Source organism: Amphiprion ocellaris, chromosome 16 (assembly GCF_022539595.1).
Source record: "Amphiprion ocellaris isolate individual 3 ecotype Okinawa chromosome 16, ASM2253959v1, whole genome shotgun sequence".
NCBI lineage: Eukaryota > Metazoa > Chordata > Actinopteri > Pomacentridae > Amphiprion > Amphiprion ocellaris.
In genome coordinates, this window is record NC_072781.1 from 22,886,944 (window position 1) to 22,898,601 (window position 11,658).

An 11,658-nucleotide genomic window follows, 5' to 3' on the forward strand; every position below is an offset into this window, starting at 1 on the left:
GGAGAGAAACCTCACACACACAGAGCTCTCTTGTTGAAGGTTCCAAATCCGAGCAAGGCAAATTAACCTTCAACTGAAATTTAGAAGAAAAAAAAAAGTCTAACTCCACCCGTACAACCCAAAACATAGCTTGTGATGGAAATACAAAAACAAGATGCCAAGCATATTTCTGGCAAACACTGTGTATTCAGCGGAATACACTGTATAGCTAACTGTAAGCTTATGCTGCTGCTATGTGTTCTTGGGTTCAAACAGCAGAAGCTAAAACATACTAAGAAACTGGTTACAAGTGGGTTCATGAAAGAAAATGGAAAACCTTCGGGTTCAAAAACCCCATGTATGGGTGTAAAGTTTTGATAGCTACCTAATATGACAAATTTAACAAAGCCTACAATGGCTGCTGCTTACAAATATATACACTACCAGTCAAAAGTTTGGACCCACCTTCTCATTCAGTGGTTTTTATTTAATGATTTTTTTACACTGTAGATTAATCCTGAAGACATCAACATTTTCAAAGAATACTTATAGAATTATGTTGTAAACAAAAAAGTGTTAATCTTCAGTATTAATCTACAATGTAGAAAATAATGCAAATAAATTAAAAGCATTGTATGAGAAGGTGTGTGCAAACTTTTCAACAGTAGTGTATGTCTAAACATTCATTGGAGTTCTGTTGTCATATACCAGCCAAAACTAAACTGTGTTTGTGTCTCATGACTTTTTAAGTGATGTGGCAAAAATGGTAAATTTAATAAAACTCAGTGCAGCTGTGACTCGCAGCTCTTTCAATGTATAACCTATAACATTTATTAGAGTTGTGGCATTATATCAGCCAAAACCAAACTGTGTTTTTGTACCTTACAGCCTTATAGTTATCTGATAAGGCAGATTTAATTACTTTATAACCTTATAGCAGAATCTAAAAGCTGATATTTTCCATGGGAAATATTTTCAGTTTGGTGCCAGTGTGATCATGATGTATAGGTACATATAAAGACATTTATTTTTCATTATATTAAATTATATATCATATTTCTGTTAACATTTTATTTTGATGAATATCTTGGTTATTGACTTGGTACTTTATGTTTTCTTGGTCTGTGCTGCTCATATGTATAGAATGTGATTATTATCAGGATTGCTCATTCATCTTTCACACTGCTGTGCCTGACTGCATACTGTTTACTGACAGTGAATGTCATTATTGCATGAGAAAAACTAAATAGGGTTCCACTGCTTCTTGTTGTTCCAAATAGCTGCACGATGTGTGCACTATCTTAAGAATTCTGATCTGTTGTGCTTGTTAGTTTAGCCTCTAGCTGTAGGCTAAACTAACAAGCACAGGTATCTGCATATTTCTCAGCTGGTCCTAGCCTAAATAAGCACACAGGACTAATTCAGTTAATGATGGCAGAACTCCATTTACCTTCTTCAGTTTTAGGATTCACTTTTGTGCAGCTGGCTCACTGTCACACTGTCATATCTTACAGGAAGAGACTCTTCAATACACTGGAGCCATTGTTAATCCCTCTATGACTTTTCCTGCTAAGATCATATAAAATGCGTGTTGTAATTAAGGCCTGTTAGATTTAGGACGTCTTGCCAACAGACTGAATTTCCCATCGCTTCACTACTGAGCTATTTATAGTTAAGGGATGATTACTTATTGCTTCCTTTCTGAGCAGCAGTAGTAGTCTGGAGTTTCCAAGGTTTCACGGTCTTCCTAAATGAGAAGACAGGGTTGTGTGTTCTACTCACAGATCATGTGCCGGCCACATGGTTGCCACGATGACATCACCCCTGGGGCGACATGACAACACCATGCTAAAAGGGCTTCATTCACAACTGCTGTTTAACTGGTGCTAAATAACGCCTGCACAAGTTAAATAGAGAGTGTCTGTGCAACTGTAAGCTGTTCACAAACAGACGCAACCCTGCATTCATTTCGGCTCATGATTTCACAAAGTGTTATTTATGGCTAGTTATTACAGTCGTGCATCCATCACATGAATGCAACAGAAAGGAGAAAGCAGATTAGGAAGAATGAGCAACCCAGGCCAAATTCACCAGGAAGGAGGAGTGGGAATTTGCAGTGTTTGCAGAAGGATGCGCTTTTGCACATGTCGGACAAGGCTGGATTATTGTTAAGGCACTATTACTGCTTGTGAGGACATGCATCCACCTCTTCACCTAACCGCAGACAGCACACACATGCATTGATTGAGCCACGAGCACCCTTCCCCCCACATGTGCTGCCTTCCTTTTGAAATACACTGTACGAGACACACACCTCTCCTTGTGCTGTCTTTGGGGGGGAAACTAATCACCTCTCAGTTGTACCAGTTACCTAGGTGATGGTTTTTTTTCTGTACAAGAATAGAACCAAAAAAAAAGGAAGAAAATGGAATGCACAGACACCCTGTCCTTGACTTAAGGGCATCATATTGAACCTTTACATGCACTGTCACATGTCTCCTTCTGCACATTTAAAATTCTAATAGAGAAACAGGAAAGAAGTCTGCTTTGGCTGCAGCTCTCCATGTGCTGTCTCTCAGCTTGACTGTAGATGCTGCAGTGCTGCAGTATTCTGCAGTGATTAACCCATTCATAAGCTGTCACCTCAGTCTGCTGCAGCCTTTAAAAATAACTATGCACAACATGAATTGCATAGTAAGGATCTTTGCAGAGTTACAGTTTGGGATAATCAAGGGAAGGCATGGGTGTGTGATCCACTGACATGGACAGCAAGAAGCAGCTGCAAAGACAGACAGGGTGAGTCCAGTCGGCTGTCTGCCAGCTGCATTTACAGAATAGGTCTTATCAGATGTGCGCAGCCAGACAGGGAGAGACACATTCACTGTACACATCATGCAAGGCTGTTTTACAGAGGAGAGACAGCCGGGCTTCCCATGAGGAATCTGCCTTTCTCCACGCAGAGCATGTGATCACTCAACACCGCAGCTCCACCGAGGCACGGGAAGCAAGGATGATCCTCAAACGCCACAGAGCTGCTTAAAAAAAATCCAAGCTCTGGGTAGGAGAGAGGACAGACATGCACAGGTGCTGCTAGAGAGAGAGAGAGAGAGAGAGAAGAGGCTGGGTGAGAGGGAGAGAGAATCAGAGCGAGAGAGAGAGAGAGGAAGGAGAGAAGGAGCGAGGGGAGGTGTAGGAGGAGACTTGACTTGCTTCAGAAGGGAATAGGAGCCGGAGAGCAATTCCAAAACAGCTGTCCGGCAGACGTCCCAGTCGACAGAAGTGCAGCCCCGAGGCAGAGACAGGAGGCAGGACAGTGTCAACAAGCCACAGGAGCAGCAGCAGCCGCTGAGCTCACACACATACAGACACACACTTCAACGAAAGGCTGCAGGAGAAACACCAGCAAGACCTGTGAAGGGTCGAGATCCTCCCATCAGAACATCTGAGGTGAGTGAGAGCGGGAACATGTTTTATTTTACCTTCTGATGCTGCTGTAATCACAATTACCGCTTTATTAGCTGGGATTATGCTGCTGGAGGTTTCCTGCTGTCATATAAGTGCACAGGGGTTTTCTCAGTGAATGTCTGGAGCAGAGCGCAATATTGCTTAGTAACAGTGAAATGTGAAAACGTGCATGGTAAGTTAAGCTTGTACGGAAACGTCTGTCTGACTCCCGTACATGTAACACAACAGTTGAGCAACATGATATCCTCCCTGCTTTCCAAGAGAGACATTTTTAGTCGGGCTACATGCTTAAGGCATGTTCCTCTGAAATGCACAGCTGGCTTATCCTTTATCTGTCGAGAAAGCAGATTTAAGGAGGATTTTATGGTTTCACTGGGAGAAAAGGACTTCTTCTTCTCCTTCTTTGCCAGTCTGTTGACATTCTCTTCATGTTTCATACGCTTTGATTCGGTTTCCTGCTCATCTCTGCCAAGGATAACTCTAGCAATTGCTGGCCATGCTTGCGGGTGGCACAGGGGGAAAAGAGGGAGAAAGAAAGACAGAACAAACACTCCACCCTGCTATTCGCCCTAGTCGCGGCACCACCACCAGGCCCCTCGAAAAGTTAGGCCTTTGCCTATAATTGAGGCTTTTCATGTAGCAAACAGCTCAGTCTATTTTGTAAGGCTACCATTACTCTCTGTGGTATGTGCATTTGCTTTTTATAACAGCCCCAAAGAGAGGGTCTTTCTCGCGACACGTCAGGGCCATGGTTGCATGTCAGATTAGTATTTGGAGACTTCAAGCTTCCCTAAAGTTGCTTTGTCATATATAGCTCATATTTTGAACAGCTGCTCTGGAGCAGCTCGGTTAACAGTGAACTGTATAGCATCATCAACCTGTAGCATTTATTTAGACTACACTTAGATTACACAGCCTCTCAGAATAACTGACCTATTTATGTCACACGTGACTTTTAGGTGTTCAGAAATACCCAGACAAATCACGAGCCATTAGTTTAATTACCAGATACCGACCCCATATTTATCTTCCTCCACACTCAAACTTTCATCACCTTGCTCCCTCTGCTGCCCTTCTGCTTGTATTTAAAGCTCCAAGCACGAGCTGATGAGGCAAAGCTCCACTTTTAAAGAGGTTGGAGCGGCTCCAGATCGCTTCATGCCCAGACAGATAGCTGCTGCTGACCCAATGACACAGTGGTTTTGTCCTGCAGCTCCCATTATGACTGCATGGCTGCCCAGGCAAGCAATTTGGATAGGAAGATGCCATCAGATCCTCACTTCCCCAGAGGTGTAAATGAAATCCAGGACTGCATTCTGTGGTGGCGGCGCCGCCAGGCTTGGACCTCTCAACACGTGCCACGCAGCCTCTTTTTGGAGCAGCTCCAAAAGTAGGGTGCAAATCTGGCCTTGGCTTTCAGATTATATTAGAATGCACCTGCTTGCTCAACTATTAACAGCCTGCTGAGACACAAAGAGATTCAATGGGTCATAAGGGTCCATCCTGGGATATCCTGAGGTGTTGTAATTGATTAAGTTCCTCCTGGGCCAACACAAGCTTAACCAACATTGCTGTGGCTCTAGAGATTCTCCACATAGACTCAAATCAATACAAATTTACTCAGTCTCTCATTAAATTATCCCTCGTATAGAGAATGCAGTGGAGGCATGCAAGACATGAAAGACCAACATGAGGATATTGTTTTCCTCATACTTTGCTGGCGGCCTCTGGAATTCCATTCATGTTTGGCATATGAGCCAAACTGAGCCACCAGCAGGATGGCTGACATGAAGGTCAGACCTTCAGGCTTTCACCATACCAGCTGACTTCTCATGAGCCACAAGTGTTGACCTTGGGTAAGATGCACAGCAGATGTCTGCTTGCAAGAACTGGATTGCTGAGGTACCTGAAGAGTGCTGTCCATACCATTGATTCCAGCCTATATTATCATCTATTGTAATGCATGGGCTGTGTGTTTTTCATGCCGCTGGAGAGTAGCAGGTCCATACAGATCAGGCAGTTGTTATAGTTTCATCTGAACAGACCAATAATCAATAATTGTTTGAGAGGATGTGCCTCAGCCAGCAATGCAGCATTGACCTTCTTTTCTTAGGAACAGCAGTGCAAAAGTTAATACAGATATGGATATTCTGCGCGCTCTGAGCCCACAGGAAGCAGCTTCTGGCTGGGTGGTGCATTTGTTTCACTTCCAAGCCCAATTTCCCACTGCAGTAAGCATCAGCTGTCAAGGTCAGAAAGGACTGAGGAGTGCCGGCAAAAGGGAGAGATGCTAAGAAAAGAAAAAACAAGTGGGTGGAAGAGAAATGTAGGAAAGTACAACAAGAGAAAAGCTTGGGCTAAACAAGCTGTGGATTTTACCGTACAGCCCCCTTCCCTTCATCAAACACTGCAGCACTCCTCCTCTCCCTCCCCCCGTCCCCTTTTTCTCCCTCACTATTAGCAAACAAACACGCTCTCCTCCGCACACATGGCATGCATTCAGAACTGCTATCTCAGGCACCTCGCACAAACACTTGCACCAGCACTCAAACAGACAAGGATACTTGGAGAGCGGCGTTGCCATTCAACGCACTCACACATGTTCTGCATCCCTCAGTATTTGTCAAAGCTATATATAGCCCCACAGTGCTCGCTCGCTGGATGACAGGTTTATTTGTGTTGTGATGGCATCTCCTGAAGTAAGAAGACTGCACTTTGTGCTCCTCATTCTATACAGTAGAGTGAAGTTTTCATAAGGCAGATATTGATGCTATGGTAGCTCATCAAACAGGTTGGAGACAGGAGAAAACGAACTGGAGATGGACCGTTTCCAGACTGCTGTTTGGATTCAAACGTGCAGCAAGTGTCTGTCTCTCTGGCTCCACATTAATGTGGCTGCTGAATAAACATAGCCTACTTAAAGTGTCTCTGATAAGGTTGCAGCAGGAATGTGGATGTTTTCTCGGTGAAACCTTTTTTTGTCTGAGGTGGACTTGACCGCCCAGGCACTTTGGTGCAGCGGTGTACTCTGTCAAACGGTCACTGCTGACAGACCTCTCATAAGTAAATATGTCTATAAATGGGCAAGCTCTCTTCTCACTGGTGCTCTCTCCCACCCCATCACACACACACACACACACACACACACACACACACACACACACACACACACACACACACACACACACACACACCATCAACTCCCTTCCTCCACGGAGTGTTTTTCTCCTTCTCCTTGGTTGCTATGTCATTTCAAACGGTCAAACTGATTCTCTCCCTCTTTTTTACTTAGTTCATCCTACACTAAGCCGGCTGCCAACATGGTGACATTCTAGGTTTGTAATAGAAAAGCTCTGAGAAGGCAGCATGCAATCAGGCACCTTTTATCAAATCTAAAACCCCTGTAATAATGTTTACTCATCCCTACGTACCGTGCAACCTATCTGGTATCTCATCACTTATTAAATTTGGAGTTGACCCTCTGCTCGTCAAAGTCAAAGCAATTCCCAATCTGCACCACCTTCTTTCTTAAGGTCCACTTGCTCTGTAATCCCTCACTCTATCTCTCAGTCACAATCCCACTAAACCTCCTTAAACCCCTTTCCTCCCCTCTTCCTCCCCTCTGGTCGATCTCTTTCTATCTCTGTGCGTGAGCAGTAGCTCGTTCCTAAAACAGACTGCCCTGCTCTGATCTTTCTAAAGTCCCCCTTTGCTTCTTCTCTCCCAATCTGCTGTCCAGCTGTTCCACATTAGCACATCCAGAGTGGTGGAGTCCAAAGGAGGCTCATGTGTGGAAATGTGAATAGAAAAGCAAAAAGCCTTAGACTCTGGTTTCATCCTCCTCTGCTCTGGCATCTAAACTTACCAGATGCAAGCTGAGGATGAGGATGTTTTTTTTCTTTCTGGATCCAGAGTTTATTCCTGGGACTTGTGTCTGTGGCCAGAATTCTTTTTCATGAGGGCAGGACAGTAGTTTTTTATTAGTAGCAGTTCTCATCAAAAAGACTTTCAGGAAATGTGAAATTGCTGAGTTCATGTTTTAGAAAAATGCTGATGTATTCTGCCTTTGTCTCTGATTTCAGGAAAGTGCCCATTTGACCTTTCTACATCACTGGACATCACCAGCCCTGCTTGGAAAGCCATTTCCTGATCAATGCGACAATTATTTTTGGAGTTCTGCATGAGCGCTTTGTTTTTGAGAATGTAACTGGAGCTTCTTCCCTGGGGAACAGTGACATCCACAACTCATAGAGCATTTCTGACTGTTCTATCCTCCATATTTGAGATCTCCTTCACAGAAGCAGCCATGCCAGCAAAAGCACCCATATATCTGAAACCCAGCAATAACAAGAAGGGGAAAAAATGTCGCCTGAGAGATATTTTGTCCCCTGACATGATCAGCCCACCGCTGGGGGACTTTCGTCACACCATCCACATTGGCAAGGGTGGGGAGAGGGATGCCTTTGGAGACATGTCCTTCCTCCAGGGGAAGTATGAGCTCCTACCAGGAAAGGTCAATGTCCACCCTCAGTATGGAATCCAAAGTGAGTTTCTGCGAGCAAACAGCACAGGTGATGCTTCCGTTGCTGAGACTCCCTCTCCAGTACTCAAGAATGCAATCTCCCTTCCAACTATTGGTGGTTGCCAGGCCCTCACCCTTCCTCTGATCTCCTCCACTGTGTTCTCCTTACCACCAGAACCACTGGAGGACATCATGGGGCCTACAGCTTCCATGAAACCCGACAGCATTGATGAGGTAGAGATTCTGCAGATGGATGCTCTGTTGCGCTCCATGGATGTCTTCAGCAACGAGTCCTCGTCTCCCTCCACAGAAATCCAGTCAAAGCCCGATGTCCTCTTGGATTTGCTGGAAAACACAGATAAGCCCACCTCTAAGGTAGTTGCCAAAGCTAACAAAATAAACAAGAGTGAAAGCCGATTTGACAAGACATCATCATATTATATCAACAGTCACAGCAACAGCATTTATAAAGCCAATGGAAGCCTGAACAGCAACACAAGCAGTGACAGCTTTGACAGCTTTAGTGGTAAAGGGGACTTCCAAAGCAAGATCTGCAACGGAAGTGGGAGTCTCAATGGCAATGGTAACTGCAATGGTTATGGACACTTTAACAATGACATTACCCTGGGCTTTAAGCCGGACCTCCCCAAGTGCAGTGGAGAGTGGGTGGACAGGGACAGTGGGGTGGAAGAGGGCCGCATCTGTGATTTTGAGTTTGAGTTTTCCAAAGAAAAGAGCAGGTCGCAGGATTCCCTTGCCCAAATCACGGGGTCATTCCTCTCCCTCGAACTCGATCTGGGCCCATCCATCCTGGACGAAGTGCTCAACATAATGGATAAACCTGCAGCAAAGAGCAGGCCTTGAGCTGTGCTGAGGCCCCAAGAGGAGAAAGGGGATTATTAACGTGTAGCCATGAGGAGAGAAAGACTCATAAAGCAATCAAAATGGTGTCTGGATATATCATTGAGATGTAAATCAGCTACAATAGACAAAGCTGCTTATGTTTTTATTGTCAAAACATATAACTAATCTAGCTTCTATGGAGTGTTGATTCTTCTTTGTTTCGTTTGCCATGCCAGCAGCATGTTAAAGATGCATGTGCTTTTGAGTTACAGCTAAACCACAGCCATCGTGCCTTTGATTTTCAATTACTGTAAAAATGCTACATGACAGATTGGTGTTCTTATGTTGACTTCCACAGTATAAACAAAATAGCTTTGAGATCCTTTGCTTTTTTACAGTCTCAATTCTTGCATTTTGTGACTTTGTGTGTTTAACAAAGCACTGTTTTCACACGATTCATTTGCCACATTAATATTTCCAACAACAGAACACTATGCATATTTGTGTTTTTAATATTGTAACACAAATAAATTAATTTTTTCCTATTTATGCTATCTTTTTTGTTGGCAATGTGTATGTACGCCAAGACAAATAGTTTTCCCAAAATGAGATGACTCAAGATAATCAGAATTACACTCACAAACCATAAAGACACCAAAGGAAGTGAGAGCAACACACTGACAGACAGAAGGATAGAATGGGTTTATTTTCTCGCCTCTGACATTCCTTATATTTTGCTCCCTGCCCTGTAGTGGGAGCACTGGTGGGCTTTCATCTACCCAACCAGGCGCCTGTTCCATTTGTTTGCGTGTGGACGGGACATGCAGAGGAGGGGTCTTTGAAATTCCTTGCATTCCAGTCACAGAGCACAAGTGTCCAGGACTAGACATAAATCAGCTGTTTCAAGTGAGGAGGGAGGGCTTCCGTCTAGAGCCACACTATCCATCAGGCAGAATGTATAGAGGGATGAGGCTATAAAACACTCTCTTACAACCTGTGGGCAAACTTTGCTCAGCGCCGAACGATTGATGAGTTCTGTCCTTCTGTCTTCTTACACTAAAAACACGTTGACCCCGCAGTGTTGAAGCAACATCCTGAAAGAGCAGGACAGCAGTGATTACTTCTACATGCAGCCCCATGAACTCAGCCACACCTCAGCAGTGGTCTCCATATCCTGATCCTCTGTCCCTATGGCCTTTTAGTGTAGGCACGAAGGGTCATGACAAGACTTCATGAAACTTTATGGCAGACTTCTCATGTCACGGTGTCTTGCATGTTTACAGAAAACAAGATCATCTCCTCTCTAGTGTGTTAATTTCATATGCAAATAATTATCTGGGTCTGATTCCACTTCTGTCATTGAGCAGACCAGTGTGGTGAACCCACCGAATCCCTCAAACCCCTCAGAATGTTCATAAACAACCGCGACTGGCCCAGTTGAGGTATCTGAGGCTGCTGTGAAACCAGATGTTAGAGGAGACATAAACATTTCCCGATGCAGGCGAACCCATGTCATGGCAGATACCCAGCCATCGGAAAATCCCAGCATTAGTGCCGAAGAATTTGCATATGCTGAGCTGAAGCATACAGACGCTGAGCATGAGTAATGAAAACCTTTGCTGTCAAGGTAATTACTATGCTTATACCTGCAATGGTACATCACTGACTTGATGACAGCCTTCAATTTGGCAGGCGTGGTGGACCCCAAGCAAACTCCCTCTGGTTTACAGAGGAGCTTACGACCACAGCAGCATAGTGTGTTGTGTAACATATTGGAAATGTTTCTCTAGCCATGCCAAAGCTCTCCGACACAAAATGCCAGGAAATACCACTGTTTTATGAAATCCAATACAAATACTCGACATATGTTACACTCTGCTCATCACTGTGAGTTCAGCACTCTACATGAAATACAGAATGAAGGAGGTTTATTTTGTTTTTGTGTCCAGCTGGCACGCTACCTGCAGTGTCAGTTGAACAGGTGTGTCTTATGTAACATCGATGTCTCTGTTATTTCAGAGTCTAGATAACAAATCTGTATTTGAATTGCACCTTGATCAGAGCCTTAGAGTCTCTTTTTCTTCCTCTTGGGCTTAAGTATTCTCTGAGGGCCTAAGGGCAGACAAAAAAATGCCAGGGATGGAAGGTGGAAATAGTCCCGGTGCACTGTCTTCTCATTACCACAAGTCCAAGGTGGAAGTTTGACCCAAAGAAACCTTGACTCCAACTGCCCCTGATATTCCATGTTAGCACCACAAAGATGCTGTACAGCAGCACAATCAGGCTGCTCATTGTGCATCACCCACGAACCCAGAACAATATTCCATTTGTTTTGCCAGCAAGTCACAGCTTGGCATAGCTTAGGCGTGTGTTTTTCAGTTTGCTTGAATTTCTCTAGAGATAAATTCACAGAAAAATCTAGGGTTCATTTTGTACAAACAGTTTTTGAGAAGTCAAACTGGTGTTAGTGAGAACAGGGCAGCAACTGCCAAATTGGTGACGTTAGTCCAAAAAGGGAGTTGACACGGGTGTTGCCACTACCTGCTGCCTTGTAATTTCCCAACCAGTTGCTGTCTTGACAAAAACAGAAAAAGACAAATTGCTAAATGATGCCTTTCTGCCGTGGTTTAAGTAGGACGGTAAATAACATAAGGAATATAAGAACATACACAACTTTTTCAGCATGTTCTGGTTTGTGCTAACCTGGAAATATACCTTTAACACATCTGGGGCATATTGTACCATATAAAATTTTTTAAAAAGGTGAATAAAGGGTATTTCCTCAAAACATCTGCCCTTACAAAGTAAAGAACATTTAATGAGCGTGCCTCTGCAGCACATGCTCCAGG

At 44.0% G+C, this 11,658-nt stretch overlaps 1 protein-coding gene across 1 annotated transcript; it reads left to right on the top strand.

Moving 5' to 3' along the window:
• Positions 1 to 2,914: 2,914 nt before the first annotated feature.
• On the top strand, positions 2,915 to 9,354 carry cdc42ep3 (CDC42 effector protein (Rho GTPase binding) 3). The gene is made up of 2 exons (XM_023296459.3): positions 2,915 to 3,426; positions 7,527 to 9,354. The coding sequence occupies exon 2, from the start codon at positions 7,751 to 7,753 to the stop codon at positions 8,828 to 8,830; it is 1,080 nt and encodes a 359-aa protein (XP_023152227.1). The 5' UTR covers positions 2,915 to 3,426; positions 7,527 to 7,750; the 3' UTR covers positions 8,831 to 9,354.
• Positions 9,355 to 11,658: the final 2,304 nt, after the last annotated feature.